This window comes from Anomalospiza imberbis, chromosome 5 (assembly GCF_031753505.1).
Source record: "Anomalospiza imberbis isolate Cuckoo-Finch-1a 21T00152 chromosome 5, ASM3175350v1, whole genome shotgun sequence".
Classification (NCBI taxonomy): Eukaryota; Metazoa; Chordata; class Aves; order Passeriformes; family Viduidae; genus Anomalospiza; species Anomalospiza imberbis.
The window spans coordinates 94,378-117,983 of record NC_089685.1 but is presented as its reverse complement, the minus strand read 5'-3'; the positions used below and the strand labels follow the sequence as shown (position 1 = coordinate 117,983).

The 23,606-nt window shown below is 55.1% G+C and overlaps 2 protein-coding genes and 1 long non-coding RNA gene across 4 annotated transcripts; 2 read left to right on the top strand and 1 right to left on the bottom strand.

Annotated features, from left to right (window-relative positions):
* The first annotated feature begins 265 nt into the window (after positions 1 to 265).
* LOC137473529 (nucleoside diphosphate kinase 6-like) lies at positions 266 to 2,882 on the top strand. 2 transcript variants are annotated; one of them, XM_068189278.1, is made up of 5 exons: positions 266 to 385; positions 460 to 562; positions 640 to 679; positions 1,056 to 1,216; positions 1,440 to 2,882. In XM_068189278.1, exons 1-5 carry the CDS (start codon positions 305 to 307, stop codon positions 1,574 to 1,576), a joined length of 522 nt encoding a protein of 173 aa, XP_068045379.1. In that variant the 5' UTR covers positions 266 to 304; the 3' UTR covers positions 1,577 to 2,882. The 2 variants fall into 2 exon arrangements, with proteins under 2 accessions (XP_068045379.1, XP_068045378.1); XM_068189277.1 differs by having other exon boundaries at positions 293 to 385; positions 442 to 562.
* Positions 2,883 to 4,350: 1,468 nt separating this feature from the next.
* On the top strand, positions 4,351 to 6,222 carry LOC137473531 (uncharacterized). Its single transcript, XR_010998865.1, has 2 exons — positions 4,351 to 4,430; positions 5,580 to 6,222. It is a non-coding gene; the product is annotated as an uncharacterized lncRNA (long non-coding RNA).
* LOC137473530 (hematopoietic lineage cell-specific protein-like) lies at positions 5,059 to 22,439 on the bottom strand. Its single transcript, XM_068189280.1, has 15 exons — positions 22,170 to 22,439; positions 19,883 to 19,966; positions 18,634 to 18,707; positions 16,377 to 16,506; positions 15,065 to 15,175; positions 14,630 to 14,684; positions 12,625 to 12,735; positions 11,937 to 12,047; positions 11,208 to 11,263; positions 9,145 to 9,214; positions 8,772 to 8,908; positions 8,062 to 8,175; positions 7,258 to 7,567; positions 6,462 to 6,533; positions 5,059 to 5,707 (listed from the first exon to the last, which is right to left on the bottom strand). The coding sequence occupies exons 2-15, from the start codon at positions 19,964 to 19,966 to the stop codon at positions 5,571 to 5,573; spliced, it is 1,572 nt and encodes a 523-aa protein (XP_068045381.1). The 5' UTR covers positions 22,170 to 22,439; the 3' UTR covers positions 5,059 to 5,570.
* Positions 22,440 to 23,606: the final 1,167 nt, after the last annotated feature.

The window sequence follows — 23,606 nt, the reverse complement described above, 5'->3', positions numbered from 1 at the left end:
TCCCGGCCCATTCCCGGCCCCGCCCCATTCCCGGCCCCGGCCCATTCCCGGCCCCGCCCCGGCCCCGCCCCATTCCCGGCCCCGCCGCGGCCCCGGCCCATTCCTGGCCCCGCCCCATTCCCGGCCCATTCCCGGCCCCGCCCCGGCCCCGGCCCCGCCCCGGCCCATTCCCGGCCCCGCCCCGGCCCCGCCCATTCCCGGCCCCGGCCCATTCCCGGCCCCGCCCCGGCCCCGCCCCATTCCCGGCCCCGGCCCATTCCCGGCCCCGCCCCGGCCCCGCCCCATTCCCGGCCCCGCCGCGGCCATGGCGGCCCCCGCGCGGCCCCTGCAGCTGACGCTGGCGCTGCTCAAGCCGGACGCGGTGGCCCATCCGCTCGTACGTGAGGTGAGGGCCGGGCCGGGCCGGGCACAGCACAGCCGGCCTCGCCACGACCCTCCCAGCGCCGCCTCTTCCCGCAGGCCGTGCACGCCGCCATCCTCCGTCACCGGTTCCTCATCGTCCGCGCCAAGGAGCTGCGGTGCGGCGCGGAGCAGAGCCGCCGCTTCTACCGGGAGCACGCAGGTACGAGCGGGGCTCAGGGCTGCCGGAGCGGCATGCTGACCCGGGCCGGTGCCCACTCGGTCCGTGTCCCTCCGCAGGGCGTTTCTTCTACCAGCGGCTGGTGGAGTTCATGGCCAGGTACGTGCCGCGGGTGTGCGGGGCGCGCTGCCGCGGCCCGTGCGTGGAGGGGCTCGCCGGGATGAGCGCCGGTGGGAGGCTCTGGCCGCGGGGGGAGGCGTGTCGGGATCCTAGCCTGCTGTGACAGCAGTGACACCTGGCGGGTGGCACCGCGAAGGTGGTGGAGGTCATAATGTGGAGTAGGTCAGCAGTGCCAACGCCGTGGCCTCGGTGCCGCGGTGGGACCGTGCCCCTCCCCATGGCGTGGCAGGGCAGGCCAGGGCCCAGCGTGGCAGCCCGCGGCGGCTGTACTGTGCAGGCTTGGCAGGACGCATAACCTGTTTGTAATGAGCTCTTCCTAATCTTTTCTCCTGCTGTTCCTGGGCCCTTGCTGCAGTGGTCCCATGTGGGCTTACATCCTGGCCCATGAGAATGCCGTCCCTCTCTGGAGATCCCTGATGGGACCCACTAAAGTGTTCCGAGCCCGACACAGCCACCCAGACTCCATCCGAGGTGCCTACGGCCTTACGGACACCAGGAACACGACCCATGGCTCAGGTAGGCCTGGCATTCTTGGGTGGTTCTTGGGGAGGCAGGAGTGATGGTGCTTTGTCTGCCTTTGCTTTAGTTCTGGGGCTCCAAGTGAGCGATTTGTTCTTTTCTGCAGACCCGGTGCACACCTGGCCAGGTGCAGTCTAGCCAGGCACCTTTGGAGTCCAGCATGTGTTTGTGGTGACAGACTGGCAAGTCTCTCTCATTGTCCTTCCCTCTCTTTTGACAGACTCACCTGCCTCAGCCAGCAGAGAAATTGCCTTTTTCTTCCCCGAGTTCGACGAGCGGCGCTGGTACGAGCAGGACGAGCCCCGGCTGCGGCACGAGCACCATGTGCTGCGGGCACAGCAGGCACAGGTGACCTGAGCTACCCGGGCAGGGTGTGCTTTGCTGGCCTGGCAGCACCTGTGGGCACTCTCCTGCGGCGCCAGACACAGAGCTGTGCTGTGTTTCGGGGAGTGTGGCAGAGGGAAGGCCTCACGTGCGTTGGTGCTGCCTGGGATCAGGTTATCGGCGTCACAGGCAGGTGCTGGGGTGCTGCAGGAAGAGTTCCCCAGCTGACAGTGAGAGTTCCCGTGCTGACAGTCTGGCCATGCAGCTCACTGGCCCCTGAGTTTGTGTGGGTGTGAACAGGACACGTGGTGAGTAGGTCAAGGGCCAGGTGAAGGATGGGCTGCTTGTTCCAGAGGGGATTGGCCTGTGTTTGCTGATGGGAAGCCTCAGATTCTCCCTGCTGGCTGTTCCCACAGTGCCTTAGGGAGAAAAGAAGGAAAAAGAATGTGGAGAAAGACATCAGCAGGGCAAGATGAACTGTCCTGTCCTTGCTCAGCTGCAGCTGGGCTGGGAAATGAGGAGCTTTGCCAATAGCTCTGCATGTGAGAGCACGTGGGGCCCTCAGTGTCCACAGCCTGACTGGGTGCCGGGGTAGCTCTGTGTCCTTGGGAGATGGGACGAACAAAGCCATTGAATTACCCAGATACGTGGTGGAACGATGACAGGCTGGTGCAGAAGGGCTTAGCTGGGAGCTACAGAGCCGGGTCCTGGTGGCTGATTTGTGTTTCTGTCTGTGATGCCGTGTGACATGTGTTCCTGGACGGGGTTTCAGTCCATTTATGCTGTCTCCCTGCGGGCTCCTTGCAGTGCTGCCATTTTAGTTAACGGTGCCCTGCTGGAATTTCCTTCGGGCAGTCCCAAATGCTCGGGCTGGGGAAGGTGTGCTGTGCTTGGGGCAGGAAAGCTGAGCCGAGATTCGCCAGAGCCCTGGTACATCACAGAGCCAAGGCAGGCACTCCAGGTGCTTCCAGGACTCCGTGAGGTGTTGGTTAGGGACTGACTGACTCTGGTGGAAAGCACTACCCAGGGCTGCCGTGGTTAGACTCACCTGTGTTTGTGTTCCCTCCTCCTCCTCCTGCCTGGGATCAAATGGTCGTTGTTCTGTTCCAGGTACAGATCCAGGGATCTGCAGGACATCACTGCTGTCCCTGTCCTCAGCAGTGTCCAGAGGGGATCTGCTCAGGACCCTGTGTGTCTTCACACAGGTCTGAGAGCTGCTGTCCCCAGTGCTGTTGATACTTCATTGATATTTTGTCAGTTGTTTTATTGATTACCAGAGGTTTTGCTCAGATCTGTGTGTTTTTCTTTTAACTATTAAACTTTACTATTTTTCACCTTTCTTCTTTTATGTTGTGCTTTCCGTTTTGGATATTCCTTGGGAATGTCATTAACTGATAATTCCTGGCTCACACATGCCATTTTTGAAGCTTTGGTCTTTTTTCCTACTCACTTGCAATGGTTACACTTGGGAAAGTGCCCTTTTGAACGTTGCCAGTGCAGAGAACTCTGCCAGCAGGATTGTCACAGTGACACTGCCTCACAGGTGGCACCCTGACATTGCCCGGGCCCCGAGGCTGTACCTGAGCACAGGTGCTCAGACTGGGCATCCCATTGCCCCAGACAGAGGATTTATTGTGTGACTCTAAAGCTGTCCAGCAAACTCATCAGAGACCTGAGGCTGAAGCACGTGGTGTTTGATGCAGGAGACAGTGTCAAAACTGATTTTTGGTCTCCAAGAAAGTCTTACGGAATGTCACAGGTAACTCTGCTTTGGGAGCTCTTACCAAAGTGGTTTTTTTTTGTTTGTTTTTTTTTGTTTGTTTGTTTGGGTTTTTTTTGTTTTTTTTTTTTTCTATTTTTTCCCTTCCTTGTAAATACCCTGTAAGTGATTTTTGAAACTTGATCTGCTCTTGGAAGAATTGAGCAGGTTTGTGTCAGCACTGGAGGGGACAACATGGCTTGGCCTGGGAAGAAGGGAAGGAAAGGCTTCAGAGGGAAATCAGTGCTGATCCCAGCCCAGGCCTGGCCTTAGTCCCTGCCACCATGAGCAGAACCCTCTCAAATTGAGGAATTTCACTGGATTTATTGCTGTAACACAAACTTAGTTACTGATTCAGATACCGAGGAAAACCCTTAGGCATAAGACAAAACATTCCCTTTGGCACTGCCAATTTGCTCCTTGATATTTCTCTGAATGTGGATATACCAAGCTGAGCCAAATGAAGCTGGTAACACAGGAAAGGCTGAAGCAGAGACAGGCTGCCATGATTTGACACTGGCCAAATGCCAGGCACCCACAAAAGTCACTTGCTCACCCTCCCCTGCCACAGAGGAAGGAAAAAAATTAAATGAGGGGTTCATGAGTTGAGATAAGGACTGTGAGAAAACACTTCACACCATGGTGTCACCACGGCCTGCAGAGGAATCGCAGCTCTGGCACCTGGAGCACCTCCTGCCCTTCCTTCCCCACTGACCCTGCTGTCTCCAGGTTGTTTCCCTCACATGTTCTCACATCCCCCTCTTCTGTGGCTAGGAAAAAACCTAACAAACTGTGCCCACTTTGTTTTGATTTTCTTCTTAAATATGTGATTCACAGCGGCAAGAGGTGGAATGTGTTGGTTTTGCATGGCCTGGTTTTTGGTAGTGGGGGAGCACAGAGGTGGCTTCTGTAAGAAGCTGCTGGAAGCTTCTACCATGTCCAGCAGAGCCAACCTCTGGTGGCTCTGAAAATGGATGTGCTGCTGGCCAAGGCTGGCCAATGAGAGATGATGGTAACACCTCTGTGGTTTAAGAGGTAAGTCAAAACAAAGTGAGGAGCAAGTTCAATTCCAGCTAGAGAAGAGGAGAAAATGAGAGTATGTGAGGGAGACAACCTGGAGACACCAAGGTCAGTGGGGAAGGAGGGGCAGGAGCTGCTCCAGGGCCCAGAGCTGAGATTGCTCTGCAGCTGTGGTGAGACCATGGTGAAGCAGCTGTGCCCCTGCAGCCCGAGGGGATCCATGGGGGATGCAGAGATCCACCCCCCCAGCCCCTGGGGATCCACGGGGGATGCAGAGATCCACCCCCAGCCCCTGGGGATCCACGGGGGATGCAGAGATCCACCTCCAGCCCCTGGGGATCCACAGAGGATGCAGAGATCCACCCCCAGCCCCTGGGGATCCACAGAGGATGCAGAGATCCACCCCCAGCCCCTGGGGATCCACGGGGGATGCAGAGATCCACCTCCAGCCCCTGGGGATCCATGGGGGATGCAGAGATCCACCCCCAGCCCCTGGGGATCCACGGGGGATGCAGAGATCCACCTCCAGCCCCTGGGGATCCACGGGGGATGCAGAGATCCATCTCCAGCCCCTGGGGATCCACAGAGGATGCAGAGATCCACCTCCAGCCCCTGGGGGAGGTGCCCATGCCAGAGCAGTGGATGCCTGGAGGAGGCTGTGACCCAGTGGGAGACCCAGTGGAGAGAGAGCCCTTGCTTCCAGGCTTGAGCAGCCTGGCCTTGGAGGACTGCACCTCGTGGAGCAGTGACTTATGCCGCAGCAGTTTCGGGAGGACTGCTGCTCGTGAGAGTGGACCTGTGTCAGACAAGTTCACAGAGAATTGTCTCCCATGGGAGGGACCCCACGGTCTCACAGGGGAAAGACTCCTCTCCCAGAGCAGTGGAAGAAAATCTCAGTGATGAGATGACCAAAACTCCAATGCCCTGTCTCCCTGCACTGTTGGTGGGAAGGAGGGAGGAGTTGGGGGGGAAAAAGGTGTTTTAAGGGCTTATTTTCTCATTATCCTCCTCAGACTCTGTTAGTAATGAACTCACTTTGTACCTCTAAGTCAAGCCTATTTTGCCCTTGGAGTGTTTTCTCCCTGTCTTCATCTCAACTCATGAAGCCTTTATTAAATTCTTCTCTCCTCTGCCAAGCTGTGGCAGAGAAGGGTGAATGAGTGACTTTTGTGGGTGTCTGGCATTTGGCCAGTGTCAAACCATGAGAGAGGCAAAAGCTGGGAGGAAGCAGCTTGCACTGTGCTCATTTCACTGCAGAAGCTTCACATAATTTGCTGGGAAGAGGCCGACTCTGCCATGGCACTGTCCCCGCCACCAGCCTTCATCCACCATCTCAATGTGTGTGATTGTGTCATCAGGATCAAAAGAAATCTCATCATCTCCATCTGCAAAAATTGTCAAGAAAAGACAGTCACAATGCAAAGAGAACCCCAGAAACAGCCGTTTCACATTCTTCCTCCCACCTTCCCCCAGGCAGGAGAAGACAGAACAAGTGCTCTGATAACCCCAAGAGTTTACCTCACCCAGCCTCAATCCAACAGCACAGATAAAGCAGGGAAAGAGCAAGACGTCACAGATGAAAGATGAAGTTTCTCTGTTCCTGTCCTGCTTTGGGCCAGGACAAGGCTAATTTTTTGTAGTAGTTGGGAGATGCCATGGCCAAGACACCGAGGTTATTCTGTAGCACCTCATGTCATTGCCAGGATGGGGGGAAGGGACTCTCCATTACGAGGAACAGTGGGTTGAGAAAATGTGGTGGAGGGAGCCATCCAGTATTGTCTATTGGTAGGTGCTTTTCCATGTGAATAATTTATTTTCTTATATCTTTTGTTATTAACATTGCTGTTACTGTTTGCTTTCTTATTGCTGTTTCCAAAATTGTTGTTATCTCAACCTGTGATCTTTGCCTTTTTGTGCCTCCAGTTGGAGAGGAGAAATGATGCATGTTTTTTTTCACTAAACTGGAGGATACCATTCCTACACCATGACATTCCCAAGTCAGATCTCATTCTGCTTCCCAGGAGGAAGCAATTTAAACCACCACGTCCCAGTCCTTTCCCCACTGTGGTGAGCCCCCACATCCTGTGGCACAGCCCTGCAGGGGCTTCCCCATTCCCCCAGCCCTGAGGGCAGACCCACCTCCTTGGTAATCATAGAGAGCCACTGCACAGATCCCGGGGCTCTGCCCCTCAGCAGCACTGTCCGTGCTCCCTGCAGGACACAGGACACACAGATGAGACAGAGGCTGAAGCATCCACACAGTCCTGGTCACTGCCACCCTCCAGCCCAGCTCTGGGGAAGCACATCAACCCTGTCAGCAAGGAGAGGTGCACCACAGCCCAAAGCAAGGAGTGCCTTCCCTCCCTCCCTTCCCTCCAGGAGACAGTTGGGTCCTGATCTCTTATGCTCCTCTCCCAAGAAAAAGGCTGGGAATAACTCCAACCTCTTCACTTGCCAGCAATGCCAGCTGTGACGGAAGCAGCGACAGCAGCCCCTGCAGTCTGCTCCTGTGCTTGGACAAAGGCTGCCTGCACGCCTCACACCAGAGACTCCACCGAGCGGGTCCCAGGAACACTGGCCAAATGAGGAATTGGCTGAACCAGAGGCACCCCCAGGCCCCAGGGCAGCACTTGCCAGGAAACTGCAGCAAGAGCATTGGTCCACATCCAGCTTCTCCTGGGCCTATGGCAGCTTCCTGCCCAGACCCTGATCCAGCAGATTCCTGCTTCTGGTCCAGCATCCCATGCAGCATATCTGCACCTTAGAGCTGGGCAGGAGAGTGGGACACAACCAAGTCTCCATCACCAGAAGCTGCTATCACGACCACAGTAGACTTCAGGATAGAAATTCCCTCTGCAATTTGTCCCATACATCCAGTGAAGTTAGCGGACAGGTACAAGCTTCTCAAGACACAGGCTCTTCCATCAGTACTCACCCAGGTGGGGATGGCTCTGTCTGGGCTCCTCAGGAAGGATCACCTCATAGTCTTCACCTCCATCTCCTCCAAAGTCATAGATGGCATCCAGCTTTCCCAGCGGGGCTGGCAGCTCCTCATAGTCAGCGCCTCCACTGGTGCTGTCACAGTAGTCAGAGGGCTCTGGCAGCTCCTCATAGTCTCCATCAACATCCAAACTTACACTGTAGGTGGGCTGATCCTGGCTGGGGACCTTGCACAGCTCTGCATCCAGATCTGCTGGCCTTGGTGGCAAAGTGGGTGGTACTTCTTCATCCTCCCTTTTGGCCTCCTGCCGTGAGGTGGGAAAGTGACTGGAAAGTCACCTGCAAGGCACCCACCACAGGCAGCTCTCCCCTGACTCCCAGCACCTGACACAAGGCAGCCCCTTTACTGCTGCCAGGGCACAAATGGAACACCATCCCCTGCACACCAGGGAAACAGCTGCTCGGGCCGTGCTGAACCAGCAGCTGGGATTGCCCTGGAGACCCTCACGACTCATGTGTGTGAACTCTGTTCATACTTCACCACAGCCCATGGTAGTGCCACTGCACTGACCTGCTCCCAGAGCTTGTCCCATGGGGTCAGCAGTGTCCCATGGGGTCAGGTGATGCGCAGCCATGGTCCATCCCCAGCCCAATGCTCCCCCTTAGCCTTCCAAAGCCTCTCCCACCCTGTGGCTGTGCTCCACATCTTCCTGCAGGGCTGCACATAAAGCACAGCTCCTCCCAGGTGCAATCCCCTCTGCCTGCTCCCCTCCCCAGCTCTCCCAGGCTGTCTTGGTACCTGTTCTCCTGGTGACATGGGCTGGTCCCCAGCAGCACCCCTGGGTGCCCCTGCTGGCACAGCTGGAGGGGCTGCCCCAGTCCCAGTGTGCTCCTTCTCTCTCGGAGGGATTTTCTGCTGGAGAAAAGCCATCAGACTGCTCAGTCCCTCTGAACAATGGCTGTCCACATTCCCCAAAGAGCAATTTAGAATGTCCTCCTCCACCTACAAATCTGCTGCGGGCCTGGGCACTCACAGGTTGGTGACAACAGTCAGGTGGCCTCGAAGAGGAGCAGTGTTGGGGGAGAGACAGCTCCACTGTTAACACCCCTCTGTCCCCTGAGTGCAGGAACAGCACCGGGGGAAGGCAGGTAAACACAGGGGCTGGGGGCCATCTCCAGTTTGCTGGGATGCATCCCACATAGACTGCTGGGATAGCAGTGCTGGGGAGCAGTAATCAGTGTTTGCCAGGCACCAGAGACAAAAGAAGCTGAGGCCAGAGCACAGGCTGAGTGCAGGTATGTGCTTGTATGAGTGTTTGGTGTGCTGAAAAGGCAAGTCCAGTGACAACCGTGAACCCATTCTGTGGCCTGCATTGGCAGATGCCGGGAAGCAGTTTAGGCAGGAGGTTCCCCTCAAGAGAACAGACAGAAGGACATGGAGCTGCAAGGCTCTGAAGAAAAGTCTGTGTCACGAGTCTCGGAGGACACGGCAGGACAGCCCTGGCTCACCTGCTGCCGAGCCAGCCGGCACTCCCGGGCCTGCTGCCTGGCCCGCTCCTCCTCTGCCTGCCTCCTGCTCTCCTCCTCTGCCGACCTGGCCATGTGCTCAAACCGTGACCGCAGGCTGCTGGTGCCACTGGAGGCTCCTGTGAGGAGACAGCTGATGGACCCAGCCCTACGTCTTCCTTCCACCGCCCCAAGCATCCAGGAGAAACCCAGACCTCTGTCTCTTCCAGAGAGAATGGCAGTCAGCCAACTTCTTCTGCCCTACAACACATGTTAAACCCCTATCCCACCACAGCACACACCTGCCAGCAGGCTGCCACAGAGGGACTGTGAGTGCCACAGCTTCCTAAGCCCAGGACTGCTACTCAGGTCTCACCTGCCTCCAGGGGTCTTGTTTTCTCATAGGAGGAGGTGGGAGCTGCCATCTCATCAAAGCCAGCAGCACTCTGCAAGAGGAAGTGAAAGAATTGTTCAGCCTATTGGGCAATGCCAGTGCTGGCTTGGGGTACTGGTGATGGCAAACTTTGCTCCTGGGTGTGTTTCTCCTCACCTGCACACCTGCCCTAGCCCAGGGGAGGCTGCTGGCTGCAGCCCTCCCTTCGGACACCTCCCTATCCTGGGGATGTGCCTGTTGCCCCCCAGCCAAGGACACAGGTGTCCCTGCCCAAGAGATGGCACTGAGAGCTGGAAAGGTGCTGTGGAGCCCAGCGGGGAGGACTGAGCAGTGACACAGGACAGCAGGGCTGGGGACACTCCCTGTACCGTGGCAAGGAGCTGGGGGGATGCCTGGCCATCTGCCTCTTCACCAGGCCCAGGGACACCGTGCATCCATGCTGGCACTCCCTGTGGCATGAGGCCTGAAAGCAGCACCTGTGTGCAACACCTGCGGCACCACTGGCTTCAGGAGGGATGGAGAGAGGCTGAACTGGGAATAGGATTGGTGGGGAGGGTGCAGGAAAACCGAAGTGAGGTAGAGAAGGCTTAAGGGTTTATCTGCTTTCATGAGAAAACTATTTCATGCAAAAAGGAACGAGCAGGTAGGAGCCACTTCTCAGCCTGACACTTTACAGCAGGTGCTGCCTGCAGGTGTCACAACAGGCTGATGGCTGACTGTAGCCATGGAGCCTGACAGGAGCTCTGCTCTCCCTGCAGAAAACACACCTGAGCAGGTAAACCAGCCCGCAGGCTCAGAACCAGGTGTCCACAGGTTACAGCAGAAGCCTGGACATGCTGTGTATATGACAGCATTTTTGTTTTGTGTGAGCCTTAGTTTGATACTGAGTGTCCAGAACTTTACAGAAGGGGAGTTCAGGCTGCCTGAGGGTCTCTTATGCTCTGCTCTGGTGCAGTGAATTCAGCATTTCTCCATTCCTGAGGACCAGGCAATCTGACACTTAGTTACTTGCCCAAATAATCCTTATTTTTACCATGTTTGTTTATGCTTCGGTATTCTTAAAATGCACAAATTCATGTTCACTTTGAGCTGAACAGGAACTGCTTATCTCCTCTCTGCATCCCGCCTCCCAAAAAACCCACAACCCTTTTACCCAGTCCTCATCTGCTTTTGCATGTTGTTTTTGACCACATATAAGGTGTGCCCTTTGTCAGTGCACCTCCATTTGCTGTTGTTAAATTCAGAGCTAGCTCTAATCTCTTCTGAGGGCAGGATAACACTCCCTCTCTGTTGCAGGCCCAGCCTCCACACGCAGCATGGACAGGACCGTGTGGGTGGTTTCAGTGCGTTTGCATCCTTCCCTGCTTCCTCGTGCTCCCGAGGACAGTGACGCTGGTGCTGTACCAGGCACAGCCCTGTGCCCCTAGCAAAGCAAGGAGGTTTCAGGGACGGCACCCTCACTCCTCTTCCAAACGCCCCAAAGCCCCAGGATCTGCATCTTTTAGGCTGTCACATCCATGCAGATCCCACCCACTCGCAGGACCCACTCTGGGGACCAAGCCTTCAGGGCAGTCCGCCAAGCACAGAACTGATCTCAGTGCCTCACTCTGAGATGTGACTGTAGATGAGGCTTTGCCTGGTGTCAGCCCAAGCAGAAAACCTGAATCAGCGACTTGGTGATCTCTTCTCATGCATAGCAGATTGATCTGTGCCAATCCCATCCCTGCTGGAGTTTGTCAAGGTGTGCAGGAAGATTTAGCACCCGAACAGACCATGAGGCACTCCTTGATAGGAGTGAAAAACCTGCAGATGGTAACAAACAGCAGAGAAGTGAGGAGTGACAGAGAGTGCCATGAGGAATCCTGCATTACAGGCTCCTCAGGCTGCATTCCTCTGCACCCTCTGGTATTTTACGCTTGGCCAGTTCCTTCCATAGCTGTGCACTGGGTACTGGGATCCCACCTCCACTGGGGGAATCTCTTCTCTTTCAGCCAGGCAAAAAGCAGTGATTACGAGGAAGCAACTGCAGGCTGCAGCAATCTTACCTTATCCACTCTATCCTTCTGGACCCCGTAACGGCCTCCAAACCCCTTGGCATAGTCTGTATGGAAAAATGTTATAGTATTTTGTATTCTGTGTGCACCTCTGACTTCAGTATGCTGTGACCAGTGAAATGAGTTTGCATGTGTTATCTCTAGTTAATTCCATATGTGACGAGACACAGATAAAGCTAAGTGCTCTGGACAGCAGCTTTTAGGACTAATCCCTCCCTCCCTTCAGCTGAGGGCACAGATGAGCAGGGCTGTACCTGCCAACCTGAGCCCAAGGCACCAGGGTGAGGCCAGTCACCCCACCTGAGTGGAGCATGGCCCTGTTCAGGGAGGTCAAACATGCTGTACACAAGGCACTCCTGGGACCTGCTCTGCCTCATTCCTCTCTGAGAGCTCGTGTGTCTCGTGTGCGCAAAGAGCAAATCTGGGCGGAACCGGGGCAGGGACGCTACAATGAGCTCATGGTTAGGAACGACCCTCACAGAGAACGGGAGAGTCTGAGAGTCCTGACTGAGGGACCCACACTGCGTGTCCCCCACTGATCCAAGCCCCCACCTCCTCTGCCCTTGTGCTTTGGCGTTCACTGTGTCTCAGCTGCTCCGCAACGTGCTGGACACATTCTGTTTTCAGCAGCTGGATCTCTTACTATGAACCACAAGCTCCAGACACAGGTCTGTGTGTTCTCCAAGGAAACTGCTACCACCTCTGGCAATATTGCCTGACCTCTCTGGGATGCGTGGGGCTGCACTTCTTCCTGATGGTCCCAGCCAAGGGCATTCTTGTCCTGACGATCCCTCTGGACCCCAAACTTTCCACCAAAGCCCACAGAATAGTCTTCAGCCACAGGGATCCAGATCACGGCATGGAAGAGAACACACAAGGGAGGGAAGGAGACAAGTGGCAGCAGTGTGAGCTCAGGCTGTTCTCACAGGTTTTCCATGTCCAGGACTTAGACATGGAACAAGGCCAGATTTCCCCACCAGTGTTGTGGCAACAGCCCTCCCTCCTCCCTGGGATATGTCATCTGCTATTAGCACCTGCCTGAGCTTCCCCTTCACCCTTCCTTTGGTGATATGCTGCCCAAGAGATCCCTATGCCCACAGAACTCTTCCGCTGCTCTTCCTTTAGCCTGAACTCGTTTTAGCAGCCATGCACTGTGCAATGGCTTTCCTCACCTGGTCCTTCCCAACAGCTCCCTGTAGCTCTTCGACCATTCCTGCAGCAGATTGCAAATGCCCTGCACAGTGCCCATAGTCCTAGTGGGCACAGTCCCCAGCGCCAGCCCTGACACTACCTGCTCCCCCTCCCCAGCTGCCTCCCACAGCTCCCCCACCCCCTCCAGCAGCCCCAGCCCCTCCAGCTCACCCAGCTCCCTCAGTTTTCCCCAGATCACCTGGCTGCCAGGGCTCACCTTTCTGAGAGTCATGCTTCTCTGCCTGGCTCTTGTAGTCAAATCCCACAGCTGCTTTATCCACCTTATCCCTTTCCACTCCGTAACGGCCACCAAAGCCCTTGGAGTAATCTGAGGTGGAGCATGGAGTCAAATGCTGCCCCCAGCACGGGTCTGGTGAGGAGAGGATAGGGAGCAGGACTGGGGAGGGCCCCCAGAGAGAAGGGACAGCAGCAGAGATTATGGAAAACACCACAGAAAGTGAAGGGTTGGAGGGGACAGAGTGGATGGTAGGGAGCACCACAGATGAGAGCCCATGGGAATGGGGGCAAACCGGATCAGGGCACCAGGAGACACAGCAGGCCAGAAGGAAAGAAGAAAACAGACGTGCCAAGGACAGTGGGAGCTGTCACCCATGAAGGCAAAGCCAAGCAGGACTTGGGCGCTGACAGCTGGGGCATCAGTCCCTCACCCACCTCCAAAGCCAGGATTTCAGCCTGTGGTCTGCCAGCTTCAGGAAAGGGCTGTGAGTAGGACACAGCCCTGGGAGTACAGGCGTGCCAAAAGGGCTTATGTTTGCTGTAGTGGAATCTCAGCTTCCCCAAGGACACACCTGACCCTGGGGACTGCCACCAAGGCTGAACCACCCCTTTCTGCAGACTTGCTCCCACTCTGCTCCCTGGCACAGTGGCCATTGTGCAAGAGCACAGCACAGTTGCCCTGTGCCTCTACTTTTTCCAACTCCAAACCAGTGATCCATTAAAAACTTCAACCATGTTCAGCTGTTTCACAGGACCACCTGGTTATTACTGGCTGATTCCTGAGACATTTCAGCATCCATCCTAACTCCTGGCCGTACAGACACCTTTCAGACACCTGCCTGCTCAGTCTCTAAATCCTGCCCTTCAGGAGTAAATTGGAGCCACCTCTCCCTGTTCCCTCATGCTATTCTCACAGGTCTGCAATTCATGGGACTGAGTTGAGGCTTCTCCAACAAATTCAGCTGAACCAATCCATGGAGGCTGTGATTTAGAGAAATATGCATAAGAACATTCTGTATTCCAGAATGGATCTCTGTTTCATAGAAGCTCAGTCACTTAATCTGTAAGTTCTAAAAGTTCTTAAACTTATTGTGACTAAACTATTACCCACCTATGGGCCTGTGATGAAATGGATCTTTAAGAGAGTTGTTTTCAGTAAACACAGATTTTATGACTGTTACCTTCGTGCTGGAGCTTCCACTATGGACACATTTTTATGAAAAGCAATCCAAACACACAATTTCTGACATTTCCATTTCCTGAGAAATTTCTGTGGTTTCACACAGCCTGATGAATTCCTTTGTCTACAAGAATATGTTAATGGAGCACTACTGCACAACATTCATTATTTTAAGATCAACCAAGAATGCCTCAAACCATTTTCCTTATTTTATAGTTTCTTTTTAGACTAACCTGATTAATTTCTTTCCTTTGTAACACTGTATTCCACACATTTCCCTGAAACAGCAACAGACCATGCCTTCTCATCTTCTCTTGGGTGGAGAATATTTTAAATACCCTGAGTTTCAATTCTTATACTGCTTGTTGAATTATCTGCAGAATTCTGCAGAAGTTTGGATGCTTTGTAGGGTTTTGCTTTCATATCCATTGCTGTGCCTTTTCCCTACAGGGCTGCTTTTCCAGCAATCACTTCTCAAGTGCTACAGTGTTCAGGCTTCCTCTGGAGCAGTTCTAGGAAGGGCTTTGAGAGGAGAGGGAGCACCAACTATCCATCGCGGGGTGGGGTGTCTCCTCTGCTCAGCCAGGACGGGCTTTCCACCAAAGCAAAGCACAGAGACAAGCAGGAGGTGCAGGATGAGGGTGGCGACAGGACAGTGGTACATGGGGCCACAAGGGAGATGGACTGGGAACAGGAATCTGAAACAAGAGACAGGAGACTGTGCCACAGCCAACAGCACAGGACACTGGGAGCAGAAGAGAAGCTGGGCAAAGGGTCAAGGGGCCACATATGCCCAAGGACTTGCCTGTCTGGGACGAGTGCTTCTCCACCTCACCCTTGTATTCAAAGCCCAGTGCTGACTGGAACAAGAAGGGGAAGACTGTCAATCATCCTGAGGGCCAAGATGGGTCTCAGCTTCCCTCCTCTGGGGCCAGGCTGTCACTGGCTCCCTGTCTCGTGCTGCAGCACACAGGGGCAAACACCACAGCCCCTGGAGAAACAGTGTTCTGCCTGGGTGGGACAGGCCCACCACAGCAAAGCACACCAGTCACCTCCACAGCTGCCCCACACTGTGCGGCCACTGCCCTGCACACAGCTGAGCTGTGCTTCAGCGAGACCAGGGCACAGGGCACACCCTGCATGCCCTGAGCTTTGACAACAGCCCCAGGCTGGCACATGGCAGTGCTCCAGGGGCAGCACAGGCCACAGGTACGGATTTCAGCTGCACTGTCCAACACACCTTGTCGGCTCGGTCCCGCTGGACTCCAAACTTGCCACCAAACCCCTGGGCTGCATCTGTCTGTGAGGAGTGCTTCCCAACATCAGCAACATACTCGTGTCCTACTGCGCACTGAGAGGAGAGACAGTGTGACATGAACATCCATGGTGGACAGGCAGAGGCACCACAGCTGCTCCCACACGCTGCTGACACGCTCACAGCCACAGGTAACAGGTCCAAGCTGGCTGTGCCGATGGTGCCCAGGCTCTCCACGTGGCCTTTGCCAGCAGCAGCTCTGCTCAGAGGTCTGGAAGGAGCCTCGAGGGCTGTCATCTCACAAACATCCCCACTGCCAGCTCATTAAGCAGTGTGGGATGCTGAATGCCAGCTGCTCTCAAGTGCTGGTGGAGTTGCACGGTGGATAATCACAGGGTAGACAAGAGAAAGTGCAGACAGGCACACACAGCCGAGAACTCCAGGCAGAGCGCTGGCACCCGTTTCCTGCTTCTGTATCTGACAGCGAGGGCCAGCAAACCTGGCCACAGTCCAGGCCAGGAACCTGCTCTCCCTGCTGGAGGTGCTCTGGCCGGGAACTGCAGACACTCTATGCCAAAATGGAACAGCTGTGCTCAGACTCTGCTGGACTACAGTGAGAGTGCTTTTGCTGAGCAACTTCTTAGCCTTTGTCTGGTTTCACCAGGATGCTGCAAGTGTTCAGCTTCTGCCCCTTCTGCTGAGGAGCGTCTGCAGTTCCTGACTACAACAGCTCTGGCAGACAGAGCAGGGAATTTTTGAGGACAGTCTTTCTCACCCTGCCATCCTGGTATTGTTCAATCCCACAGTGACCACATCTGTGGAACTCTACTTTGATCTAGTCATCTCGCTTCTGAGAAAGAAGCATTAAATGCTGAAAGGTGCAGGAAGAAGCATGATAATGATTATCACAAAACAGACCAGATCTGATGTCCAGGGCTTTATCTCGGGGAGATGTGAGCTCTGTAATGCAGAATATGAGGAGGGAATTACTATACATTAGTTCTGCAAGCACAAGTAGGGAGGCACCAGATTTAATTGTTATGCAGCAGGCTTGAAGAGCCCCAGAAAGTCTTTCACTGCTAAAGGGAGCATTGCAAAGAAGTTGTAGAGACAAGTTACACAAATTAATTCAAACAGATCCTGGAGACAGAGTATGTGCTAGCTGAACATGTGTGAATCTGTGCAGCCATGCAAACTCTCCATACTCTCCCTTCAGGCCTGAAAACAGAGATACCCCCTCCTTTATGAGAAAAGCACTTTTCCACTGAGGCTCAGGGAAGCCTCCCACAGCTGTTACCTTATCCATTCGGTCTCGCTCTGTTCCAAATTTGCCCCCATAGCCATAGGATGCCTTGGGGCCGGTCTCCAGCTCCTTCTTCTTGATAACCTCGTGTTCCTCTGATACCTCGTTCCTCAGCTGATGGATGCTGGAGACAGAGCCAGGGCGGGTGGGTGTGGTATTTTGCAGAGCCATGCAGCTGTGCCGCTGTACCAGCCAGAGCCCAGCAGGACATTCAGGCAGGACCGGCTGCCTGCGCTGGGCTCCCCTGGGTGCCAGCCACAGCCGCAGCCACTGTGCCTGAGGGCAGCCGGGGGTCCGGCAAGGGACCAGTGGGCTCAGGGGGACATCCAGCCCCTCTCCGGCAGTCCTGTTCAGGGCTACACCCCGACCTTCTCGGACCCCACACCTTCCTTTTTCCTGCAGAGCTGCACTGCGCTGTCCCGGGGGAGCTGTGCCGCGGGTGAACCCTGGGCAGGGAAGGAGCTGGCAGCCTTTGCAGCGGGGCAGCCCCGTGTGTGGGTGTTCGGCCCCCGATCCCCCAAGGCTGCGGGGCGGGACCGGCCAAGAGCCGCTGAACGGGGCCCGCGGAGGCTCCCGGCCCTCCGCAAACCGGCCCGGCTGTGCCCGCGGGGCCGCTCGTTCTCCTCCGCGGGGCCGGGCCCGTTCTGCCCGGGGTACGGCCCGTTCTGTCCCCGGTACGGCCCGTTCTGCCCCGGGCAGGGCCCGTTCTGTCCCCGGCACGGCCCGTTCTGTCCCCGGTACAGCCCGTTCTGTCCCCGGGCAGGGCCCGTTCTGTCCCCGGTACAGCCCGTTCTGCCCCGGGCAGGGCCCGTTCTGCCCCGGGCAGGGCCCGTTCTGTCCCCGGTACAGCCCGTTCTGCCCCGGTACAGCCCGTTCTGCCCCGGGCAGGGCCCGTTCTGCCCCGGGCAGGGCCCGTTCTGTCCCCGGCACGGCCCGTTCTGTCCCCGGTACAGCCCGTTCTGCCCCGGGCAGGGCCCGTTCTGTCCCCGGTACAGCCCGTTCTGTCTCCGGTACAGCCCGTTCTGTCCCCGGCTCGGCCCGTTCTGTCTCCGGTACAGCCCGTTCTGTCCCCGGCTCGGCCCGTTCTGTCCCCGGCTCGGCCCGTTCTGTCCCCGGGCAGGGCCCGTTCTGTCCCCGGCTCGGCCCGTTCTGTCTCCGGTACAGCCCGTTCTGTCCCCGGTACAGCCCGTTCTGCCCCGGGCAGGGCCCGTTCTGCCCCGGGCAGGGCCCGTTCTGTCCCCGGCACGGCCCGTTCTGTCCCCGGGCAGGGCCCGTTCTGCCCCGGGCAGGGCCCGTTCTGTCCCCGGCACGGCCCGTTCTGTCCCCGGCACGGCCCGTTCTGTCCCCGGCACGGCCCGTTCTGTCCCCGGTACAGCCCGTTCTGTCCCTGGTACAGCCTGTTCTGTCCCCGGGCAGGGCCCGTTCTGTCCCAGGCACGGCCCGTTCTGTCCCCGGCTCGGCCCGTTCTGTCCCCGGCTCGGCCCGTTCTGTCCCCGGCTCGGCCCGTTCTGTCCCTGGGCAGGGCCCGTTCTGTCCCCGGCTCGGCCCGTTCTGTCCCTGGGCAGGGCCCGTTCTGTCTCCGGTACAGCCCGTTCTGTCCCCGGCACGGCCCGTTCTGTCTCCGGTACAGCCCGTTCTGTCCCCGGCACGGCCCGTTCTGTCTCCGGTACAGCCCGTTCTGTCCCTGGTACAGCCCGTTCTCTCTCCGGTACAGCCCGTTCTGTCCCCGGCTCGGCCCGTTCTGTCTCCGGTACGGCCCGTTCTGTCCCCGGCACAGCCCGTTCTGTCCCCGGGCAGGGCCCGTTCTGTCCCCGGCTCGGCCCGTTCTGTCCCTGGGCAGGGCCCGTTCTGTCTCCGGTACAGCCCGTTCTGTCCCCGGCACGGCCCGTTCTGTCTCCGGTACAGCCCGTTCTGTCCCCGGGCAGGGCCCGTTCTGTCCCCGGTACAGCCCGTTCTGTCTCCGGTACAGCCCGTTCTGTCCCCGGTACAGCCCGTTCTGTCCCCGGTACAGCCCGTTCTCTCTCCGGTACAGCCCGTTCTGTCCCCGGCTCGGCCCGTTCTGTCTCCGGTACGGCCCGTTCTGTCCCCGGCACGGCCCGTTCTGTCCCCGGCACGGCCCGTTCTGTCTCCGGCACGGCCCGTTCTGTCCCCGGCACGGCCCGTTCTGTCCCCGGCACGGCCCGTTCTGTCCCCGCAGGGCCGCTCCCCCACGCCCCGGTCGCAGTCCCGGTCCCGGTGCCGCCGCACTCACTCGATGTGCCCGGCGCGGCCGGAGCCCTCGATGGTTTTGGCTCCCCAGCGCTGCTCCCGCTCGGAGATGTCGTTCTGCGGACAAACCGCGGCGGTCAGCCCCGGCCCGCACGGGGCTCGCTGCGCTCTGCCGGACCAGGCACGGCCCAGGGGTCCCGCACCCCATCCCCACCGGGCAGGGCCGGGCCGGGGTGTCCGCCCCACTCCACAGAGCCGGGTGACACCCGGCACGTGCTGCTTTCGCTGTTCGGGAAAACACTCGAGAAACCGCAGTGACCTCAGCCTCGGGCCTGGCCATCGCAGCCTTGTGTTGTAGCTTTGTGGAAGCTCTGAACATATATTTGATAAAGGGAAGCATCAATACAGTATTTCCTAATATACAATAAAGCTGAAAATATGTATATATGAAATAGAATGAAAAAGTTAATACAAAGTCTTATTGTGTTCACGCTTAGTTTGAATGCTTCCACAAATAGAAGAAATAAAGTAAGCAAAAAAAAAATTGACAGTGTAGATTTTTCCTATAACTTGAAACCATGAGAAAGGAATTTGATTTTCTGCCCCAAACTAGAATTTCTTACTGGAAATAATTAGGCAAGACTACACCTGACAAAAACAGGACTCTTGTCCAACAGGAGAGGCGTATTAGGAAAGTAATAGAGAACCAAATGGAAAATGAAAATCATGATCCTGTATGAATACAGAGGGTTCCCCAGGCTGAACCCTTCTGCTCGCTCACCAGCTCAACTCAGAGTCGAACTAGATAGAAAACAAGTGTAAGAGGCTCAGAGCTGTACCTGCACAAGTTGACTAAGCAGAATAGGATTTTTCATCTGGAAAAAAGATAAATGAGGGAAATCCCGCATCCTGTACAGTTACAAACAGTGCAGGACAGAGAAAATTTGTTTGCTGTGTCTTGTAACACATGTTGTGAAGAGGACAAGGGAGTTACCCTTGTAAAAAGGTAGTTTTTTAAATGAGCAGGTTTACAAAATCCTGCATATTCTGTACTCCTTAAGTGCCATTACTTGTCGTCAGACATGGGGTATGCAATGATGTAGGGAGTTCTGGAGACTAAACCTGGAGATGTGTCAGAAGTGGCTCAGACAGGTGACCTGACAGTGCCTGCGAGGGGCTGATGGCACTCGGTTGATCCTGCCCTGCCAGCAGTGCTGCAGCCCTGCCGAGCCCTGAGCCCTGCCCCAGCAGCAAGAGCTCAGGGCCAGGAGCTTTTCACACCAGACACTCACCACGAAATCGGGGTCCGTGTCCCAGTCGTCTCCCTGAGCCTCCACTTTCACTGACACGTTGTGTCCCACAACTGCTTTCCACATCTGCAGAACAAGGACATAATGTCACCCAGGGTGGCCACACATGGCCACAGCTGGCTCACATGCAGCCAGGGCAGAACCTGGGCTGGATGGGGCCCTTACAGGCCGCCGGTCCTCACACATCTGTCCCTCATATAGCACAGGGCACCCCAAGATAGCTGCTCCTGAGCCCCAGCACGTCTTACAGCAAAACACACAGGGCATGTAGGTGTAAACCATGGCCTTCATGCACCCTGATTCTGCAGTAGGAGCACACACATTATAATGTAAATGAATGCTGGCATCCAATTTCCAGATTCTGCTTCTCCAGCACAACACACATTAATTTTCTGTGCTGTGGGAGGCTGTTCCCTGAGTTACCCCTGCTATTAGCTCAGTTGCATGCACCATGGCGTGCTCCAACACCGTGACACTGTGCTGCTGGAACTGAGGTGGACTCCTCAAGCCTCTTGTCTGCTTTTCAACCTTTTAATCCCTGCCCATAGCCTAGAGAAGGGTCAGAGCAAGGCTGGACAGTGGTGTGACAAAGCTGGTGCTGTGTGGAGTTCATGTCTGTCACGTGGAGAAATGGGAAATGGGGCTAAAAGCACTAAAGATGTAGGACTAAACTGGCTGAGGCTGTGGTGGAACTGCTCCTGCAGGCCTGGAGGAAGTGATGGGCCCAGGAAGAGGAAGTTAAAAGTAATGTGAAATCTAAAACTGCTGCATTTCATTTTCAAGGTGACCATGAAAAAAACATGATGAAAAAGCCCCCTCGAAACAACTGAGTTTTTCCAAAATGAGAGACAGAGAGAAAATATTAGTTTGCTGCCCCTACACCCCAGAGCAATCACCCTCATCAGAGCCCCATCCCTTCCTACGCCATCCCTTTTTCTGCCTGCAGTGTTGAGGAACTGCATGTTCTCTGTGTCTTTTTTGTGGGGCAGAGAGAAAGATTGAAGAGAATGTGCAGGAAAGACTGAGCCGAGCCCTGTTCTCCATCACACCAAACTGTGACCAAATCAGCAGGAAGGAAGAGAGCTCCTGTGTGCTGGATCTTCAGTTAACAGCAACTTTTACCCCGTGCTGCTCAGCTGTGCTAACCCCTCACTCCCATGGCTGTGTGGAAGCCTCAGACAGCCCTGAGCTCTCGGGGCAGTTGCCCTCTGTGAAAGCAAAATGTTTATGCTGAATCATTAATAATTCTCTGTTTATGCTAAGCAATTAACTATCCCACATCAAAAGCTGCTTAGGTGAATAACCTTCTGGTTTAGTGCAGTGCATTGCTCAGTTTCGAGCTGTCCTTTCCAGAGAACCAGCACTGTAAGATCAGCGAGCGAAGAGAACAGAAGCTGAGAGAACAACAATGATGATTCTTTCTTTTGTTAAACAAAGGCCAGGTAGTCAGCTAAGAGAGAAGATGAAGGGCTAAGGCAGATACACAGTGAAGACCTGGTTTCAGGCCTTCTCCAGGTGCCTCAGGACCATAGCCAGTCTGTGACATTGCTCACTGACAGCAATCCGGTGCCAAACTGGATACAGTTAATTGCAGTTAGAAGCAGGGGATGTGGAAAGGCTCATGTGGACAACACAGCCCCTTCTAACACCTTTCTTCTCCTTTCCCCCTCTCTCATTTATTGGCATCTCTCATGCCAAAGATTTTTAAAGTTCGTTGCTCATTTTTGTGAAGCATAAACCAGCAATAATAACCAGCTAGCACAGGGCTGCTCGTCATCAGGGCAGCTGATTTGAGCTCAGATAAGATGGTTGAATGTGACCTTTGAACCAGCAGTTTTAAATACTGCTGTAAATGGTTCTTGACCACCCATTCTCCAAAGCCACCTGCAACACATTGTGAGAGCCATGAGAAACCGCAGGCTGTACTCACATCACGAGGCTCTGGACACTGTCCATATGAGAAATACCAGCCAGGGTAGCATCTCAACCCTTTCTTGTCCCATTTTCTCCTGGGAAAACATCCCCTACAGCACAAATATAGGCTATCACACAGCACAGTCGTGCTGGTAGAGTTGGAAATGTGGTTCTTTAGAGCCTTAAACACAAGAACCACAATGATGACAGGACAATAGCCTGAGAAGCAAATATGGAGCATTGTCCACTTAAACATGCTTGTTCAGGAAAGAGTTCTCTTTGCCCACCAAAAACTACACTTTTTTGGTAGTAATTTCTCACTTTCCACTCCCAAAACCCCCTCAAGTTTTCTTACCTTTAAAGGCTCACCAGTTACTGCTGGCAAACTTGCTGCTTTTTGCTCAGGCACCTGCTGCCAGTGACAGCTTTGGGCCTGTGTCTGCTCTGAGTTCCTGTTTTAACTTCAGCTCTTTTCACTTCCTGCATCCCAGCCCCCAGCTCTGCTCAAGTCGTGAGTGCCAGAGCTGGCCCCAGTGCTGCAGTTCCCCTGCATGCAGGCTGCCTCTGCCCTGAAACACTGATGCAGTGCAGACACAGAGTTCCCCCATCAGCACACTGAAGACCATCAGGTCCCAGCACACCTTGTGTTTTAAAGAAGACTCTCACATGGGTATAAAAACAAAAGTTCTGGTGGAGGCACAAATCCTGGAGCCAGGTCTTGAGCATGCCTTTTACTTTGGATATCTCTCCCCATTACTTGGAGGATTGATGAGAACACTTAACTGTGCTCCCAAACCTTTTCCCATTCTGCCCAGAGCCCTGAAAACTCCTTTGATCAAACTTGGGCTTCTTGCAACATCACCAGTACCCCCATGAGAGAACCAGAGTGGGCGCAGTCCACAGGCTGCACTGAACTGAAGTCAGTTGTCCGGTGACATTGTGTCTCGGGCTCCTGGGAGGCAGCAAACACTCCGGGAAAGAGTCTAGCACATGGGTGCCTTTCAGTGTGCTCAGGAGCAACTTACCTGTGATTGCACCCATGTTGTTTCTCCTCAGCACTGGCCTTAATGCAGCTCTCATTATCAGGGGTGGGTTGATCTGCCCTCGGTGAGGGTACCTGTGCAGGCTCCTTGCACCTCATCATGAGCTTTGTCTGCCACTCCCAGATCCTCACACCTGTCCTGTAAAGGGAGCTGAGAGGATCAGGAGGGCTCCCCTTAGAGCTCCATGCAGTAACTTGCATCCACTCCTCCCTATCCCTGATGTTGCCTTCCTCCCGGCACATAACCAGACCTGTCCCAGCCTCAGTGGTGGTGCTGAATTGATGTGAGTGTCCGAGGATGACAGAGCACAGCTTTGTTGGCTGACCTTCCTTCTCAGCCTTTATAGAAGATGGATCAAAAATCAAGGCAGGACAGCTCCACTGAAGAAGAAACAAAATGTTGAAATGTTTGAGACAGGAACCATCAGCTAAAAGCCCCCATCTTTCATCAGGTCAAACCACAAAGCTGTTCAGTTATACTTAGCAGACCAGGAAATCCTTTTGAGGATCCTATATTTAATCTAAGCTATACCTGTTCCATCTGTAGGTATAAAACATTTAAATGTATCTGAGGCACCAGAATCATGCCTTTCTTTAGTTCAGGAAAAAAAATACATGGACTTTAAGGAAACATACTTTGCTTATAATCCTTGCTCCTGTTAAACACAGTGGAAACATTATCTACAGCCTTACAACATCCCAACGCTGGCTTTTGTTCCAACGGTGGTGGGGGACTGTAGTAGTGACTAT

Coding starts and splice junctions, on each gene's coding strand:
- LOC137473529 (XM_068189277.1), top strand. CDS start 305: ATGGCGGCCCCCGCGCGGCCCCTGCAGCTGACGCTGGCGCTGCTCAAG. Junction 386..441: donor CCCATCCGCTCGTACGTGAG/GTGAGGGCCGGG, acceptor CGACCCTCCCAG/CGCCGCCTCTTCCCGCAGGC. Junction 680..1,055: donor CTGGTGGAGTTCATGGCCAG/GTACGTGCCGCG, acceptor CCCTTGCTGCAG/TGGTCCCATGTGGGCTTACA.
- LOC137473530 (XM_068189280.1), bottom strand. CDS start 19,966: ATGTGGAAAGCAGTTGTGGGACACAACGTGTCAGTGAAAGTGGAGGCT. Junction 16,507..18,633: donor GGCCGCGCCGGGCACATCGA/GTGAGTGCGGCG, acceptor CTCTGTCTCCAG/CATCCATCAGCTGAGGAACG. Junction 5,708..6,461: donor TCTCTATGATTACCAAGGAG/GTGGGTCTGCCC, acceptor CAATTTTTGCAG/ATGGAGATGATGAGATTTCT.